This window comes from Sardina pilchardus, chromosome 13 (assembly GCF_963854185.1).
Source record: "Sardina pilchardus chromosome 13, fSarPil1.1, whole genome shotgun sequence".
NCBI lineage: Eukaryota > Metazoa > Chordata > Actinopteri > Clupeiformes > Clupeidae > Sardina > Sardina pilchardus.
In genome coordinates this window covers 18,271,317-18,291,316 of record NC_085006.1, presented here as the reverse complement: position 1 = coordinate 18,291,316, position 20,000 = coordinate 18,271,317, and the positions used below count along the sequence as shown (strand labels likewise).

The window sequence follows — 20,000 nt, the reverse complement described above, 5'->3', positions numbered from 1 at the left end:
AAAATGTATCAAATATACCCCGGTCTTTCCCCTGTACTTGTAAAAATGTCTTATCAACATTTATAATTGTATCGTCATCATACTCAAAATAGACTGGTGGTTTACTGCAGTACAAAACAGACAACAGCCATCATCCCCAAAAAGCAACATTGCCATCGTGAACAACAACAAATATTTCAGCAAATGAGCTGTTACACAACTTTGAGAACATCAAGTCCACCTTTCTATGCACTCTTATAACCGCGCCATTGCCTTGGCAAATCCATTTCCCACAAAGGAGTCTCAGCATCTATTAATACAGAGAAGCGATTATGAAAATGGGCCTATTATCACTGCTTCTTTCAGTAATTAGATAAAAGGGCATCATTTGCCACAGAGAGAGAGAGAGAGAGAGAGAGAGAGAGAGAGAGAGAGAGAGAGAGAGAGGGAGGGAGGGAAGGAGAGAGGGAGAGAGAGAAAGATGGGGGGTATGTGAATAATGCTTTTGGAGAAGAGGGTGATGAAAATAAATGTGTATCTAGGTATAACCGAAAAATCCACAGTAACTCTTTGAGAGAGGTTACAATTATTCATTAACTGTTAAATTGAGTGTAGACTGATGTAAGATTTAGTCAGAGAAAAGCTGTTATCATGGCATGATGCTAAAGTTTAGAAGGAGGAACTACTTCTGCTAACTAAAATAATACTTCAAAAACTACTAACTTTAGAATACTGAATTTCCCATTTAAAAAAATCTAGTCCTCTGAACCACACAGAAACTGTCCCCGAACTGATACCATATACATGTCGGTGTAACCTCTCAAGCACGTAGTAATACCGAGCAATAGTTCGGCTAAACCTACATCTCCATCACGCATCGCATGAGATTTCGGGTTGGTATGGGTAACCTTACCTTTGGCATGGACCAAATTAGCCTCTGACTAGGACGCCAGTGAACATCCCCTCGACGTAGCTAACGTGTTCTTCACCATACTGAGAACTGACAGCTTCAGTGGCATGGACAACATGCAGCTTCTCCACACAAACACACTCACGCGCGCGCATGCACGCATGATTGCCAATCATGGGTGTCACAGGTAAAAAGGCAAAAATAACGATAAACAGACGTGAAAATGTACCAAATAAGCTTAATATCTACAAAAACAACAACGCCAGGGGCTTATCGTTGAATCGACATTTTAAACGTAAGATCCCTATTATAATCAAAAGCTATTAGCACAAGGTGGGCAGATCACATTTCACCTGCGATGCGTCACTATATTAAAAAAAACAACAAAAAAAACATGCACGTTCCACAAATCTAAGCTGAAAGGAGGCGATGCGCATCAACCACAGTTTATCTTGCCTGCACGAATGTGAGATTGTCTGTTGTTTTCTCAAACGTATCGGCTCGCAGAAAAGCATATACCACAGGCCTTAGATTTAAAAATAATACTGACATTTGAGCACCTTTTAGAATGAATGCGTTATGACAAAGGTGTGACCTACCAGCTCAAGTAAACAATGTCGGTGTGGTAAAAGCTCCGCGTCCACTTTCAATCTCCTGTGCGAATGGTACCAAGACAGAAGGGCAGCATCACGAGAAGACGGGGAGGGAGAGGCTGAAGAGGAGAGGAGGTGGAATGAGAACCTATAGGATGGTAAACAGGGGGAGCCTTCAAACGGCCATATTACAGTGTGCCTCGAGCGCCTCGCTCAGGTAGTTCTGAGGTTTGTAGCCTACACACAGTGTGCACGTGTGCTGGATTACCACGCTCTAGCTGTGGCACAGAACGCAGCTACATTTCAAATGTGCAAGTGATTTAATTATCAGGGCATACACTGCAGTAGAACTCTGTTGAATGTGCTATGCACTGACAAACAGATGTGCGAGGACACTAATCAGACAGGTTAATATTGCATTGCATTTGTTTTAATCTGTTTGGTACTATCAATTGAGGAATGATCTAGTTTAGGTGTCTTGGAAACTATCAATGATAATGATACACAGTAGGCTATGACTTTCATCACATTTCCCTACTAACTTAATCTACAGTTGTTTTTTACCTGATGGTGTGACTACTTGCAAGTAAGACAGCAATTTCAATGTCAATTTGTAAGTTCTCAGAATGTACTAATTATCTTAAATAATACAATAAGCTGTGGATGACCATAGTTGCACCAGGAAACAAACTCAAATTCTATCTCTAACTCTAACCCCCAATGTACTTACAGTAAAAGAATGTCAGTACTGAGAAACATCGCCATCTAGTGTTAAGCAAGCTACCACACCTCCATTAGGATTGGGTTAGTGTGCCATTACCCTGATTTCCTCTTCAGGCATAAAAAAACCCAAACAAACAAAAATCTTCATAAGATACTTATTTATTTACAGCAGTAAATAACAACAGTAAACAGTTATTGCAAATGCATGACACAACATGACGACTTAAATGGTCCAAATTTGAAAAACAATACATGGGGAACAAATATTCAAGGGGGCATCTAATAATAATCTTTGGCATGTGTTGATCACAGAATGATAAAGCCCAAAAGAAAGACAACTGTGCTAACTCACGTTGACAAAGATTGTCTCAATAAATTTAGATTTTGTTTGAACAGGGTCACATAATTAACAGCCTTTTTGCACTATATACAGAGATTTACAAGTTACACATACATACACATGCATGCGCACATGCACACTCACACACAAACTCTCTCTCTCTCACTCACACACACACACACACACACACACACACACACACACACACACACACACACACACACACACACACACACACACACACACACACACACACACACACACACACACACACACACACTGCATTCTCTCTTTCTTTTTGACCCTACAGTCCCAGTGTAACATCGTTTCAGAAGAAAAAAGCTTTCATATGCTAGTAAGCAACTGACTGAGAAATACAACCCTTTGCCAGGCAAAGACTCAACTCTTGTAGAGCAAAGTGTAAGAAAGGGAGAAAAAAAAAATCAAATCATCACAAGCTCAAATAAAATGAAGGCACAGTTAGGCAACAGCCGATCAAACAGCAGAAAAACTGTGTCCAGATAGATTGACCACACAAATCACCATTAGTTCACCATTAGTGCAAAGGTCAGGCACAGACGCATAAAAAAAATGATATGTACATTCGCATCGGGAACTATCGAGAGAGAGTTTTAACGGTGTTAACGGGGTATCACAAAATGCCACTGACCTTGACACAAAAACAGCTGGCCTTTATTGAGAACTCTGTGAAGACTAGCAGCTGAATCACAGTAGTATCTATGTATCGGCGGTCAAGGTTTTTCTGCACGGTACCAGACAATATTGTTCAAGTCCAAGCTCTCAGACTGAATGGCTGGCTGGCTTTCAACCCAGCTGAACAACATAATACAAACTTAGAAATAAATCAAAAATAATTTAGGTGATATACACAGGCATATATATCTTTATACACATTAATCCATTCATTTCAGTTCTCCATTGTGCATTAATGACAATAATGACATCCCTTTATCTTAGTACATTCCCGTAATGCATGCAGGATATGGCTTTTGCACTAGAATTCTTCAATTCATGGAATCGAATAGTTGGGAAGATTTGTAGAGGCACTGTTCAGAAAAAAATACAATCTCTTAGGTAAAATCATAACAAAAACATATCTGCTTCACCTGGGTATGTTACTGTTGTTCTCAAGGGATGGACACACATGGAAATACTGCTACAACATGTGACAAAGAGTTCCATTTGTGCATTTCAAAATGGTAAAGGTAAAACCATTACAAACCAAAGAACATGACTATTTTTCAAGACGCATACTTCCAAGAACAAAGTAACAGTTGTCAAATAGTACTCCAACTTCAGTTTGTACCTACAAGTGTATAACATCATACAAATATGATTTCTTTTCTGCAAGTAAAAAGGAAGTATGTATCTTGGTTACATCCTTGGCCTGAACCAACCAGTGTAAAATGTTTTGTACACATTTTCACACATTTTCACCCGGTTGTTGAAATACTCAATACATACTTGAAAGTAACATTCGTAACAATCTCATCACAGTGAAGTAACAACAACCATTTTTACAACCACAATGAAAAACAAATGTTCTCTACGATGGTCTGTGTTGACTAAAAGTGGACAGGACAGTAAAGCAGGTCCATTGCAGGCAACAATTCTGAAACTTTATAAAATACACTGGATGCTCAGAATGTTCACTTTTCTGTGTTGTACACCGTAAGGACCATTAGGGGGCAACGTTGTGCTTGAATGATCTGTACCTAGTCACTTTGGCTTAGTAAAAGCCAAACATTCTGACTAACCTCAAAGGGTGGAGAAGGTGTATGCATCTAGGAAGGGACGGGCATCTTTAATTGTGACAACATTTGTATATAAATGACATGTAACACAAATGTTACCGTTAAAATGGCATGTATTTCAATTTCATTCTACAGGACTATGCTATAACTATGCTAATCATTATACCTATTCTAGAGCAGCAGCTGTCCCTGAAATAGGTGCATTTCAACTGTGCACCCGTTGGTTCTACAATGCTGGTCAGGCTTGTGTTGTCTCACAGGGGAGTTATACTTAGACGATCTGCTGAAGTCCCAGCGTGTGAATCTGTACTGTGCTGGAGAGCGCTAGGCTGACCCCCCTCTGAAACCTGAGATCATTTCAGCTTCGATGACAATAAGAATGTCCATTCCCAGCAGGAGAGACTGTGATGAAGGGTTACTTGACCAATGTCCCTTTTTTGAGTTTCCGTAATTGATCTGATAAGTGTGAATTCCAATTGGTCTGACATTGAGTGTGTGTTTACCAGAGAATGGAAAGTAAAAGCTAAAAAGGTTGTCTTGGCATGATGGTGCGGGTTAACCTGGCCGATCATGTGAGGATCCTGCACTTGAATCAGGTTTACCTAACATACCAGTCCGACGGGGATAATGAAACACTGCAACCTGAAGCATTTAAGGATCGCTATCTTCATCCCCTGGAGTGTCGCCATTACAGAATAGGCCCTCCTTCTCGGGAGCCATGGCATGCCCATTCATCAGGTCCTTGAAGCTTGTGATGTCGTTGGATGTGATGTTGGACTTTGCCAGAGCAGCCTCTGTGCTGTTCCAAATGCCATAGCCAAAGTAAATACAGAACCCTGGGGAGGAGAGGGGGAGAGAGGGTTCTAGAATCAGAGGATGACTACAAACGACTCTCCTGAACATGATGTGATTAAAGAAAAGAAACAACTAAAATTTAAGTTAAACATTTAAGCTAATACTAAAAATACAAACACAATATAGAACAGATGACCTAAGACAGGTCGGTGTGTGTTCAACCCGCACGTATTTATTTGATTCTCGGTCAAATTTAAAATCCTTATTTTTTCTTATTTTCCTTATTTCTTGCCGTTTTCCATTCTCCCTTGCCCCACATCCCACAACTCACCTATGACCATCCAGATGAGGAATCTCACCCACGTGCCCCGGTCCAGCTGCATCATGAGGTAAAGGTTGATGAACATGCTGACCACAGGCAGGACAGGCAGCAGAGGCACCTGCCCAAGGAGATAACGACACACACACACACACACACACACACACACACACACACACACACACACACACAAAGTCAGCCTTCAGTGCTATCTAGAGTGTGAGAGGGAGTCTACTCGAAACAGCGAGGGTCAAACAAGATCCCTCTTATCAACCAGGCTTTTCCTGATAACGCCTTTAGCCTTGCTAGCTAACACAGGCTGTGGCTGAGCAGAGGCGTTCACTTGACCTGACCCAAGAGTTATGTGGTGTTTAGTCCTGACGAGCAGGTGTTCTCTATCAGCTCTGAGACAGTTTGCTTGACTGTTTTGAGCTGTGGTTTCTGTCTAAGGTGGCTATCTAACGCGCTGCCACCCTTGTATTACGTACATACTAGGAGGTCATGACAAAAAAAACATCTCCTTCAGTGGTGTAGTGTCTACTGGCAGCACTGACACTCTTAATGTGGTGGCTGCAGTCTTGAACCTCACTGTCAAAATACAGTACGGTGACAACACAGTGCACTACAAAATGCAATGATATTGACTTCATTAAATTAGATATACTGCATGTATGTATATATGTATGTGTGTGTGTGTGTGTGTGTGTGTGTGTGTGTGTGTGTATAAATGTCTTTTCTAATGCTGGGGTTTTTAATGGTATTTTTTAATCAAACACATACAAACCTTAAAAGAGAGCTTGGTTTTGCTCTGCGGCTGCCTTCCGACCACCACGGTGATGAGCAGACAGGCCACTGCTAGGATGCTGAGGAGCAGCAGGGACCAGGGGGCCAGCAGCGTGTCCTGAGCGGCGATCACACAGAACACACACACCAGCAGCCCTACACGGGGGGGGGAAGAGGACAGCGGTTAGGGGAGGAGGGCCTGATGGTCTGTGTAGAGGTGGAAGGTGAGAGAGAGTGTGTGTGTGTGTGTGTGTGTGTGAATGTATAGCAGACAGTGAGAGAGAGATAGAGAGAGAGAGGGGAGAGAGTCTCTTTTGTATGTGTGTGTGTGTGTGTGTGTATGTATGAGACAGAGAGAGAGGTTGTGTGTGTTCAAGAGTGTGTGTGTGTGTGTGTGTGTGTGTGTGAGAGAGAGAGAGAGAGAAAGAATGTGTGTGTGTGACAGAAAGGGAGAATGTATTGCGAGTAAGGGAGATATTCATAAACAGTGTCTAACCTAGAATACCGGCGCAGATGTTAACCACTGAGCCGGAGAGGCGAGACGGTTCCGTGTTCTTCGGGAAGAGAACGTTCCGCACCGAGAAGTCCTCCTGTGGGGGCATGAAGTTGCTCTCCATCATGGCCTCGTTCTCGGCCTCTGCCTCCTCCTGGGAGGTGGCCTGGTAGGGCAGGACCGAGCTGGGCTGCTGCGGCTGATACCTGCAGGGGGAACGGAGAGGAGAGACACGGTTAAGACAGTTCTCCTCACTGATCATCCTGTTTACGTTAGAGTGTATGTTGTGTCTAGTGTCTTAAAGCTACTGGGACCTTGAATTTCCCCCTGTAGGTAGGTAGGTAGGTAGGTAGGTAGGTACGTAGGTAGGTAGGTAGGTAGGTAGGTAGGTAGGTAGGTAGGTAGGTAGGTACGTAGGTAGGTAGGTAGGTAGGTAGGTAGGTAGATAGATAGATAGATAGATAGATAGATAGATAGATGGTGGTGGTGATGGGAGGCCTAGTGGTTAGGGACCAGGCCATCCAAATGGAAACACCAGTGGGTGATTAGTTCAATTCCAGAAGCTTCCACCATTTTGTGGCTGAGCAAAGCAATCAACCCCCGAGAAATAATATAACATTATGTATAAAAGTAACATAATGCAATTCACACATCTTGACTCAACAAACTTTCCCACTAGAACTTGAAGGCAGGATCAACGATGGGGAAAATGGTTTGAGTGCCCTGAGAGAAGCTGTGTTGTTGTTTATTAAATGCAGCAGTGATGCTAAACAAATAGTGAACATTTGGGCTGACGCTGCATGGGCGGCTCCTTCCAAAATGTGTGCTTACTTAAACACGTGATTTTACATCTCAGTACACATGTGTAGTAGTCTGCTGCCAGAGAGTGAAAGTAAATGAGAAAAAAATAAAGAACGAAAGAAAGAAAGAGACGTAGCTCGGAAGCTAAGCATGGGCATTTTTAATCTATTCATTCAGGACATATCCATTCAACGAAGACATTTTTATTTTTATATTTTGAGACTTTTCTTTTGACACCAAATAGCACCCGAATAAAATAAAGAAGTTAACACATTTTAGGACGCAAACAACAACAACCTTTGTCTAAAAGAGGTGATTACCGGTAGATGTTGACTTTTAGTTTTGGCTAACATACCTAAGCACCAGGACGCAGGCTGCCACCAGCGTGTATGCCAACAGAGTGCCAATGGACATGAGGTCGACCAGGTCCTTCAGGTCAAACAGGAAAGCCATGACCGCTGCAGTCGGAGAGAAATACAGCCTTCAAAATAAGCATGCAACAAGTACGCTCTAACAAAGAAGGCTGCTGCACTTGAGGCACAAAACAATTAAGAACAGATAAAATGATAAACTATCATTTAAATTTCAGTAAGCTTGAGTGCATACGTACAGCTCTGAAATATAAATTAACGAACAATTCAACTGAGTACAAATTGTACACGTTCAAATGTGTATTTATCATTCTGTTGGTTGTTCTCTTACATCATAATACAATAAATTACACAAAGTAAACATGAATTCGTCTGTTGCTGTTTGCGAATGGAACACCAAACTTCCATATCTTGGCAGGGCATGAGATGTCAGCAGCACACAAACAGTGATTGCATTATCAAAGATTCCGTAGGAAACTGCAGTTTGTACTTTGTGGTCGCTCTCACACTGCGCTGTAAATGTTTTTCTACTACTCTACTAATCTGATTACCCAACTGGCGGACGCTGAAATGAAGTATTTTATTACACGGCTCTACAGAGAGCTGCAGAAAGTTCCGTTCACATGTATGGGCCTTACCGAACGTTTGGAGGTTTGTTAAAACTATACTATACAATGTCCGCTACAAAGGATAATGACTGCTATGTAAGGGATAATGTATTGCCAATGCCCACTGGTCATTATCGAAAAAAATAAGTCCCTTCAGGATGAAGCAAACCCACTCTGCTCTGTGTCGGGGTCCTGCTCTGGGACTCATTTTCCCATAATCACCCTGGGTCGAAACACCATCCTCAAACTCACAGGGCCAGATTACAGACAGGTTTTATACAAAAGGAACCTTCAGGTCCGCACCCTTAAAACCATAAAACTCCAGAACACCACAGAATGCTTAGAATGCTGCTGATCATCATGGACCAGCTTCTAAGGCAGTTTAATAGGCTGATGGTGTGCAAGCTTAACTGGTCTTAAGATCTCTTACATAGACAGTGATGGTGACAGATATACTGTAGATAAAACAGTCACTCTCTCTCTCCTTTTTTCTCTCTCTCTTTTCATCCCCTCTTCCTTCAGGTAGCCTCGAGGCCCCTGGTGAGCGGACATGCCTGTCTCGTCTAAGGGTAGTGGCGTCTGGATGGTCACTGATTCAGGATCAGATCTATCTGTAGACTCAGTACTGTTTGGAGTCAGACAGGGACCTGGCCATGGAAGCCGGCCTGTAACAAGGTCAGCACCTATCTCTCCCATCTGTGGTCTGGGCTGACAATGGTTGACCTGCCAGTGACACAGATGTGATCTGTGATGGTGCAAAAACTTCCGTTACTCTCTCACTCTCATTATTTCTCGGCGGACATTTCTCTCTCTCTCTCAATGCATTTATCTCTCCATTAACGCTTAATGTGCTCCTCTCCTCTCCTCTCGTCCACCTCTCCTCTCCTCTCGTCCACCTCTCCTCTCCTTCCATGCTTACCGGACATGACCCCTGCCGCCGCGGTGGCGGCGATGGGCGACTTTCTCTCGCTGACGCCCGACAGAAACGAGAAGAGCAGGCCGTCATTCGCCATCGCGTAGATAATGCGCGGCAATGGGAACATGGAGCCCAGGAGACTAGGCACAAGGGAAAGGGGTGGAGGAAGACGAGGAAGAGGAGGATGAGGAAGACTTAGCATCCAGGGTGTCACGACCTGCCGCCACGTCTGTTACGGACATACAAAAAGCTGCAAGCGTTTGAGCATAGGTCTCAAAAAAAGGAAGCTAAGCCTGGGGCGAGAATGGATATGACTGTGCACATTCTCGTTCTTGCTGAGTCACTATGCTTGAAGCCTGCAGCTCTCTGAACACACGGCATGCTCTCTGGTGGGCAACTGCTCATTCAGGGCGTATGAGTGGGGGGGTTTGTGGTTATTTGGACGAAAGACACTCCTTCTAATCTCGATTTGAATCTAGCGTAAAGCACACTGGAAACAATCTTGGGGTGGGAGGGGGGGTTTCCTGTTGGATTTAAAGGAGGAGGTTAAAATGTTAAAGTGAGAAAGCGGCCTTGTCACCTGCCACGACTCCAGATGTTAGCGTAGCGATTACAGGGGTTTGGGATTTAGGGCTGATTTTAGCCAAGAACTTAAAGAGCAACCCATCCTCTGCCATGGCCCAGATCACACGGGGCATTGGAAACATGGACCCTAGGAGACTGGAGCGGAGAGAGGGAGAGGTGAGTCAGAGACAGAGAGAGAGAGAGAGACAGAGAGAGAGAGAGAGAGAGAGAGAGAGAGAGAGAGAGAGAGAAGAGAGAGAGGGAGAGAGAGAGAAGAGAGAGAGGGAGAGAGAGAGACAGAGAGAGGGAGAAGGAGAAGGAGAGGGAGAGAGAGAAGAGAGAAGGGAGAGAGAGAGAGAGAGAAAGAGAGAGAAGGCAAGTTGGGTTACATTCCTAATGCGTTATAGCTTAGTTACTTGCAGTAAGACTCAAGGGGTTCATGCAGTAGTACTCAAACACAAGGCACACATTCAAATCATAAATAGTCTAAATTAAATAAAATACATGAACTCATTTGTATCGAACATCTCATTAGCATTGTATGGTAATGTAGAAAGGGTGGAAAATAGCATGTGCTTAATCATGCCAACACATGCACACACCCATTGACTAAAGCCAGCGGCACAGTTCAAAGTCTATGACATTAAAGTAAGAGTGAGCAAATACCAGAACTACTGGTAGCTTCTGGCCTCTGGGGTTCCTTACCTGGTGGAAAGGGCACACAGTGACCCTACGGCGACTGCGTACGTGGCACCGCCCCACTCCACGTAGGTGAAGGCCGCGGGCAGAGGGCTGTTCTTGTCCAGCAGGTAGTAGGGCATCATCATGGTGAGGGCGGCGGACACGCCGAAGTAGGCGAAGAAGCAGATGAGCAGGGAGGCCACGATGCCGATAGGGATGGCACGCTGTGGGTTTTTCACCTCCTCTCCTGAACACACACACACACACACACACACACACACACACACACAAACATGCAAGCATACACATAGAGATATGAATGAAACAGAATAGAATCACAAACACTCATACAGACATACAGTACATGTTAGTCATACACTCACTCACACACACACACACACACACGCGCACGCACACACACACACACACACACACACACACACACACACACACACACACACACACACACACACACACACACACACACACACACACACACACACACACACACACACACACACACACACACACACACACACACGTCACTTCAGTTTTCAGCCAGCATATGTCTCATGCCAATGTCACCTTGAAGTGGTGTTTACGGAAACCTTCCAGAACTAGGGCACTGGACCACAAGTGTGAAAAAGTCTGACGCATGGCCAACCACGGAACTAACACCAGAAATCTTACCCTAAATCTGCCTGCTCTAGCACCACAAATGGCAAGGTAAGTAAAACCGGTAATACTGTTAAAACAACATACATTCAGAATCAGAATCAGAATCAGCTTTATTGACCAGGTTTGTGTAAACAAACAAGGAATTTGACTTCGGTTAATCTTTGCTCTCAAGTACAACACTCAACAATGACATAGAAAAACAGTACGAATATATTGTATTCATGTACATTGTATGTCTTGTAGGGATGGATGACGATATCAGTATGACATAATTTGAGTCAGTGTCAGTTACTGAAAACCTAAACGTTTGGATACATAGAAAGGAAATAACGAAGTGGTAGTGTGTAACGCAACACCCAGACGATAATAAGTTCTCTCTTGTTCCTAAGTAACAACAATTCTGCCTAAACTGACAACTGAATACGCTCATGTTATGCTTCGAAAGTTGAAACAAGTTCAACGCTCAGCTTGTATCAACACTAGCATTACGCTAGCACTGCAACCGTTCTGCTGCCAAACCATAGAAAACAATAGGGAACGTGCTGCTGGTCAGTGTGATCCCTGCCTAAGGGTACTTTCAAAGGATACACACCTACAGTGTATGTATTTACAACAAGTAATCCATCATAATAAGAGTACTAGTTTAATTCTATTAAAGAGACTTTAAGTACTGTACCATCTGAAGAAAAAGCAATAAAGAACATTGTGATCCAGTGAAGTTTGCATACACAACAATCATGAAGGTGTAATGGAGCCATGAGTTCACCTTTATCTTTCTGTATGTTCACATGTTGACGTGCACTCCATTCTTGAGTTTGCCTCTATTGTGCTGACTTTTCCCCAACACATAATTTACTTCTTGCTTTTGGCTAAAATGATATGTTTTCAGCGTGGCTCCCTTGGTCATCATGACCCATTATGTGAAGGAGTGGTGAGCTCACCTGTGGTGGCGATGCAGTCGAAGCCCACAAACGCGTAGAAGCAGGTGGCAGCGCCAGAGAGAACTCCATTGACTCCAAATGGCATGAAGCCTCCAGCGCCCACTTCTGCTGCCGTCGGTGGCGTCCATGTCGTGTTGATGCTGGACAATAGGAAAAGGTGATCACACGGACACACACACACACACACACACACGGTAACCGTATGTTTAGTAAAGTCTATGTATGAAAATGGTGAGTGACTGTGCACATCTACAGCGCCCTCCACAATTATTGGCACCCCTGGTTAAGATGTGTTCTTTAGCTTCTAATAAATTCATTTTTTTCCCCAAATAATATAGGACCACAATGAAAAAAAGCATAAAATCCAACCTTTAATACAAGTGCATTTATTTAGAAGGAAAAAAATCCCACATTAAGAAATAATTATTTTACATCAAATCATGTGTGCCACAATTATTGGCACCCCTGATGTTAATGCTTTGTACAACCCCCTTTTGCTAATAAAACAGCACCTAATCTTGTTTTATAATGTTTCACAAGATTAGAGAAAACAGAAAGAGGGATTTTCGACCATTCCTCTTTGCACAAAATCTCCAAATCAGCCAACGACCTGGGTTCTCTCCTCTGCACTCTCCTCTTCAACTCACCCCACAGGTTTTCAATGGGGTTGAGGTCTGGGAACTGAGATGGCCATGATAGGAGCTTGATACGGTGTCTGGTGAACCATTTCTGTGTAGACTTATGTTTAGGGTCATTATCTTGCTGAAAGACCCAGTGACGATCCATCTTCAGCTTTCGGGCAGAGGCCACCAGATTTTGATTTAAAATGTCCTGGTATTTCAAAGCATTCATGATGCCATGCACCCTAACAAGGTTCCCAGGCCCTTTGGAAGAGAAACAGGCCCACAGCATCACCGATCCTCCCCCATACTTCACAGTGGGCATGGGGTGCTGTTCTGCATACTCATCTTTTTGCTACGCCAGACCCACTTAGAGTGTTTGTTGCCAAAAAGCTCTAACTTTGTCTCATCTGACCAAAGCACACGGCCCCAGTTGAAGGCCCAGTACCGCTCCAGACGTTTGTGCTTATGATTTTGAGTGAGAAAGGTTTTTTTCCCTGCATGCCTCCCAAACAACTTGTTGGCATGTAGATCGCGCCTGATGGTTGTTTTGGAGACTTTGTGACCCCAAGATGCAACCATTTGATGCAATTCTGTAACAGTGAGTTTTGGAGATTTTTTTATTTCTCTTACCATCCTCCTCACTGTGCGTGGTGGCAAAATAAACTTGCGTCCTCTTCCAGGCTTGTTTACCACTGTTCTAGTTGTTTTAAACTTCTTAACGATTCCTCTGACCATAGATATGGGCAGGTGTGCGAGTGGCTATTTTCTTATAGCCATTGCCTTACTTGTGAAGGTCGACACACATCTGCCTTACTTGAACAGTGTGTTCCTTTGTCTTTCCCATGTTGAAGAGAAATGGCCTCTGTGTCACGTCATATTGATAGCCCAGGGAAACAGGATGTTAAGAATTACTAATTAAATGTTCCTACATACTCTGATTGACTTTGTAAACTACTGTAGAAATGACAGAAATGACAGAAATACTTTAATTACATTTATTTCCTAGGAATTGTTAGGGGTGCCAATAATTGTGGAACAGGTGATTTTATGAAAAATAATTATTTCTTAATGTGGGATTTTTTTTCCTTCTAAATAAATGCACTTGTATTAAAGGTTGGATTTTACGCTTTTTTTCATTGTGGTCCTATATTATTTGGAAAATAAATGAATTTATTAGAAGCTAAAGAACACATCTTAACCAGGGGTGCCAATAATTGTGGAGGGCGCTGTATTTTGTGGGATAACATCATTTGAATGTTAAAGCTGAAGTAACCTGTTTGATGTAAATTTCATATAAGGATGCATCATTCCACAAAATGGTTAATCTATAATCAAGTTATTCAATACGCTAAATATTTATATGGGCGGTGGTAGCGTAGTGGCTAAGGAGCTGGGCTTGCATGCAGTAGCCTGAAAACTTCAGTTCAATTCCCAGCTCCCACCGTTGTGTCCCTTAGCAAGGTTGCTCCAAACTGACATAGTTTGAAATCCCTTTGGATGAAAAGTGCTAAATGAATAAATGTAAGCGTAAATATAGCCTTGACTCAAAACAGCCATTAAGCATCAAAACAGCCATTAAGCAGTAAGCACTGCACATTTATCATAATTTATCATAATCTAATATTCAGTATTCATTATTGAATGCTGAGCCGGCCCGGAATTATGTTTTTTTCTCTATCATCCTAGGTTTAAAGCAGGCCTACCTGCAGGCATGCAATTGGGCTATGCATGTTTGAGTGGGCACTGCACTAGTTATATTTAATAGTGGAGAGTGAGCACAGCCAGGTCACCTCAGATCAGATCAAAGTGAACAAAAAAAACAAAAAAAACAAGTCATGCTCACTGTGTGCGGTTGAGCTCCTCGGCGGGATCAAGAGCCCAGTTCTTCAGGGTTCCTTTGACCAGGCCCGACACGATCACGAAGAGCAGCACCAGGACGTTGACGCAGGTGAACACCTTGTTGACCATGGCCGACTCCTTGACCCCAAAAGCAAGCAGGCCTGAGGGACAGACAGGAAAGCTCTACATTCAATGCTGTGCAAACAAACACATGGTCACAAGGGTAACACTTTACTTGACGGGTTCATTCATACCACATTCATAACAGCTGTCATGAACTACACAAGAAGCATTCATGACTGATTCATGAAACATGACTCAACATTCATACCAACACTTTCATGAATGTGGAAGACAAAACGACGAAAACTTGTCAAAATAAACAAACTGTTATGAATTAACAGTTAATTATGAACAGCTGTTATGAATGTGTTATGAACGAACCCATCAAGTAAAGTGTTACCGTCACAAGTGTACAATCGCTCAGATACACGGTGTCAAAAAAGAAGCTTTCTCCACCTTTCTCTCTTTTTGCCCCTTTAGATCAACACACAACTGGTTTACTGTACACAAAATAAAGCCTCATGGCTATCTCAGTCCCATGATCTGAACTGAAAACCAGTGCAGAGAGCTAAAAAAGAGAATGCACAAAAGTACAGTAAGCTTAATAGTTGTTTTATTGGCAAAGGGAGGCGTTATAATATATTTAATACAACAATTATTGGCAATTAGTGGCAATTATTTTAGCAGGTTTTTGTTAACAATATTATTTTCAGTGATGCATTGTTTTTTTGCTCAGAATACAGTTGCTTCCCTTTAAACAATATAACATCCAGAGGAAGATATCGATTTTGTTTAGTTATTACTTCATTAAGCAATATGATATGAGTGGGAGTGGGAGTGGTGTTGGTAAAGGATATAATCACGGCTGCAATTTGGCTGTAGGTATGAGGCTGAAAGCCATTGTTTCATGAAAAATCCCGCATTTTGTAAAAACCACCGCACTATGTCATTAATAAGTTACTACAAAATGGGAAGAGATGTATTACATATTGCATTCAGGCAGTACAAAATGTGGCAGATTACTACGAAATGTGGGAGTTTTTACATAATGAAGTGAACATTTATGTCGCATTCACATTAGAGAAGGTTATGTTGCTGGTCAGATTTGCTTTATGTCATAAATGGACACAGCAACAGCAGAGGAATGAACAGCAAATGTGTTGGTATGGTATCGTGTAGTTATATTGCTGATAGGATCATGAGCTGCCAGAGCAACAAAGAGGGATGACATCAAAATATGTTGGTGTTTGTTGGTGCCCAAATCAAGGGCTTGCGTTTTGTCTAGCGGTGTCGATCTGATCATAAACTGGCACAGCAACAAAGAGGAATGCCTTGAGGGAGAATTCCTGCAGCTTTTCACATAAATCTCCATTTGTCAAGTTTGTGAGAACTGTCAGTATGAAATAAAACAACAAACAAAACAAAACAAAACAAAACAAAACAAAACAAAACGAATCGGTGCTACCCAACTTGAGCTGCTGCAGTCAACAGCTGAAGCAGCAAGGCAGCTATAAGAATGTGCTGGTAGAGTACCATCATAACTGTGAAGGGAAGGGGTTTGGGTCTGGGATGCCAGACACTACTGTTGAGCCTTCTAGAGGTGTTGTGGGCCTAATTCAACAAAACACTGATGAAAGAAGGGGGCGTTTGAGAACCCCTTGAGAACCCCTACGTCTTATGCTTGAGAACGCCTGTTAAATGCTCACGAGGGCTGCTGTGTTGATGGCGCTGTTTTTGTACACAGAGGTTGCTTTGTTGGTTTGATTTTGATTTTGTTGCCCTGATTGGGCTTTCAGGCTACTGGCAGTGCATGTGGCACCATGAAGGAGGGCCGCTATGGATCCTGGGTACAGCGCGTTTGACTCTGCTCCCAGCCAACTGTGCATTGGCCACAGTGGGAAATCCCCTGCCTTACAGCGCACGGAAGTGAACACTTCTCCTGTGTGTGTATCTACAATTAGGTCACACGAGAGCTTGTGTGCTTCCAAAGACAAGTCTATAAGTAAGGGATAATGGACGACACGCCGTTCTAGATGGTAAAACGACCCGACACGAAGCACACAATGTGTGTGTGTGTGTGTGTGTGTGTGTGTGTGTGTCTGCCCATTCGTGTGAGAGAGTGTGCATGGAACTTCCGGCTACACACTGCCCAGACAAGAATGAGTCTGTAGACATGACAAACGCGAACTACTCTATCGAACACAAATCAACAAACAGACACTGATGCACACTGTCCCAACTCTGTTGGAGTCTGTTGGAGCATAGTGCAGCAGCGCATGTACCGCACTGCATGAAATCTGGTGCGCATGCAAAGACTGTGACAGTCACTCAGGACGTCAAATTTTGCAAAACGTGTAACCTTTACATCGCGAGAAATTGTGATGCTCTTCAGTGTCTCGGGAATCATCAACCAAAAATTGTTGGTTGAACTTGATGGTTACAGTGCAATATTCTTGCTATCTAAGGAACACAAACTGGTCTGAGGGGCTTTGTACAGTGATGACATTTATGGTCAAAATGGACTACACAGACACGAGTACACACATAACACATACAGTGGAATAAAGAAAGGAGCCTTACCAGTTAACGTGAGGATGATTAGGACCGCAAACATGTCTGGATACTCGGCTAGTACTCCTTCAAGTTTCATAGCCATGTGCTGTCTACAGAAGCTCTCAATGTGCTTCCCGATCAGGCCATCGAACGTAGCACTCCAGGCTCGGGCCACACTAGACGTCCCTGCACAAGAACACACACCATGAGTCACGTCATCTAAACATGTTCAGCTGAGTACGCAAAAGTATGGTTGTGTATTTTGGAACCGGTCACAAAACCACTGACGTTTGTAACTACCAAAGCAACATTTTAATTGATGAAAAAATCATGTGTCAGGCAGCGAAAACAGTATTTCAAATTCAATTCAATTCAATAATTTTTTAAAGCATATTTTTGGGGGCTTTTTATGCCTTTAATTTGACAGAGTAATGGAGAATGACAGGGAGTGAGTGGGAGAGAGCGTCATGGTGGGATCCGGTAAGGACCACTGACAGGTGCAGGTGCCCCAGCCAGTCGCGCCACAGCCAATTCAATTCAATTCTATTCATCAGTGCAATAACATACGAGGGCGACTCACGCCATTTCACAAAACTTGGGATCTATAACACAGTAGCAGCTCATCTTTCAGGTATTGCAATATTTATAGAGATGCAGAAATGCAGCTGTATGAACATGAATATCCTGACAGCTGATAAACACACACGCAGTGTCTTACCAATAATGTAGGAGAGGATGAGGTTCCAGCCGGTGATGAAGGCCCACAGCTCGCCCACCGTCACGTAGCTGTACAGGTACGCCGAGCCCGTCTTGGGCACGCGCGCGCCAAACTCGGCGTAGCACAGGCCGGCCATGACGGACGCCAGCGCGGCGATCAGGAAGGAGAGGATGATGGCGGGGCCGGCGTTCTCGCGCGCCACCGCCCCGGCGAGCACGTAGACGCCGGCGCCCAGCGTGCTGCCCACGCCGAGCGCCACCAGGTCAAAGGTGTTGAGGCATCGCGCCAGCCGTGACTCGGTGGCGCTGCAGTCCACCACCTTCACCCGCAGCAGCTGCCGCCCAATGTCCTTCAGAAACATGACTGCTGCCCCCCCGAGGGAAAAAAAATTAGTCCAGGTGCGGGAGTCGACGCCTCAGCTGGGAGATTTTGGGTGAAACTCTGGAAGCTTCTAAAACTAGGCTCAGCGACCAAAGCGGGAGCAGCTTCAACTGAATATACTGCTGTGTGTGTGTGAGTGGGTGTGTGCAGTGCGTGTGAGGATTTAAAAGTATCACTCCTATCCCCAAACTTGGCAATGGCAAGGGCAAGGCTGCAACTGTAGATACGGCAGTCGTTGGAAGTCAGCTGGTCGCCAAACCTGGCAAGAGCTGCCTGAAGCTTCTCGGGTTCTTCTAAGTCTCAGTCACCACAGCAGCAGCAGCGACCACAGCAGACCACATGCAGCTCGAGTTGACTAGTTGCCTCTTCAGCTGCTCACCAAACCTGGCATGGGGAGAGGGGACAAGAGGGACATGATTAACTGCTACGGAAGCAGCTCACACGCCAGCCAGCCGTCCCACCGTCACACACATGTACACACACACACACACACAAGCGCACACGCACACACACACACACGTGCGCACACACACACACACACACACAGGGAGGAGGGAGCCTGCATTTAGAGTATCAGTCCCTTCTCCCAACAGTACAGTGCGACAGGCCCCCTTTTTAGCATCTGCCATTTACAGGGATACTGAATGAACACATAAGGTTCCTCTCAGCATGTGTGGATGGAAGGGTCAGTTTACAGGGGGAATAAATAATGAAGAGGAAATACTCAGGATGGGACTAGGGTGTACCCTGTGACCTTATTAAACTTGGCTCAGGACCAAGAGTGATGGCCTACTCCAATTTCTGGGGCCTACATCCACGGTGAGAGCAGGGACCCCCAACTCAAGTACGCCACACATACTGTATACCCAGTATGATGAAACATGGCCACGAATAACATCATACTACTACAAAGATATTTTGATCGTATTACCACTGCCAAGCTATGGCTGCTATATACTCAGCAGCATACTCAATCACTCAAGGGTGAAAAGTAAAACCCTTAGGATGCACAATAGAGTTTAGAAACAAATCAAAACCAAATCTTACTCTCTTTTTTTCAAAATCTAGAACTTTGTAAGAGATTAAAATGGTTATAATAAATTACATTTTAATGTAAACTTCGATGAGACCAGTCATACCAGGACTAGGTGAACTAACCTTCAAGATATAAAAAACGGATCTTCTCTCTTGTCAAGGCAAAGAATGATTCCTGGATATCCTCGTAGTGAATGCACTCAGAGATCTCCCAAGACTAGTCTTTCCCTTTGAGGCGTCAACAACACAAACAACAACAACCACAACAACTTAAAAGACGTGTGAACGAGCAACAATCCCAAAAGGCCTGCGGTAATATCCAAGATGAGTGGCTTCTGTTCATGTGAAGGGCCGCTCCTGAAGAGCACACGTCCGAGTGCCTGTGCGTCACTGACCGCGAATACACACCATTCAGAGCCCCTGGCTCACAAATAGAAACAGTGACAAGTCACGTGGGCCAAGCGTTTCTTAGCAGCTGAAACGGCCGGACCTCTCACACACCCACTCCAACACCCACA

General features: G+C 43.8%; 2 protein-coding genes across 4 annotated transcripts in view; both read right to left on the bottom strand.

The window, feature by feature from the left end:
- The window catches only part of mtus2b (microtubule associated tumor suppressor candidate 2b), a 59,466-nt gene extending 57,915 nt beyond the window's left edge, over positions 1-1,551 (bottom strand). Inside the window, exon 1 of the mRNA XM_062551946.1 lies at positions 1,489-1,551. The gene's annotated coding sequence lies outside the window, so the exon portion shown is untranslated. The remainder of the gene's footprint in view (positions 1-1,488) is intronic.
- A 795-nt stretch (positions 1,552-2,346) lies between these two features.
- The window catches only part of LOC134100124 (high affinity cationic amino acid transporter 1-like), a 25,146-nt gene continuing 7,492 nt past the window's right edge, over positions 2,347-20,000 (bottom strand). For 2 of the 3 annotated variants that reach the window (XM_062553191.1, XM_062553192.1), the window contains 11 exons: positions 18,067-18,831; positions 17,376-17,534; positions 14,737-14,893; positions 12,271-12,410; positions 10,676-10,898; positions 9,987-10,126; positions 7,867-7,969; positions 6,714-6,916; positions 6,219-6,373; positions 5,447-5,555; positions 2,347-5,156 (listed from right to left, as the gene is read on the bottom strand). In XM_062553191.1, the coding sequence (XP_062409175.1) occupies positions 4,972-5,156; positions 5,447-5,555; positions 6,219-6,373; positions 6,714-6,916; positions 7,867-7,969; positions 9,987-10,126; positions 10,676-10,898; positions 12,271-12,410; positions 14,737-14,893; positions 17,376-17,534; positions 18,067-18,427 (1,935 nt within the window). In that variant the 5' untranslated portion in view covers positions 18,428-18,831 and the 3' untranslated portion in view covers positions 2,347-4,971. Of the gene's footprint in view, positions 5,157-5,446; positions 5,556-6,218; positions 6,374-6,713; positions 6,917-7,866; positions 7,970-9,986; positions 10,127-10,675; positions 10,899-12,270; positions 12,411-14,736; positions 14,894-17,375; positions 17,535-18,066; positions 18,832-19,605; positions 19,681-20,000 lie in introns of those variants that run through there. The other variant, XM_062553193.1, reaches the window with a different exon arrangement.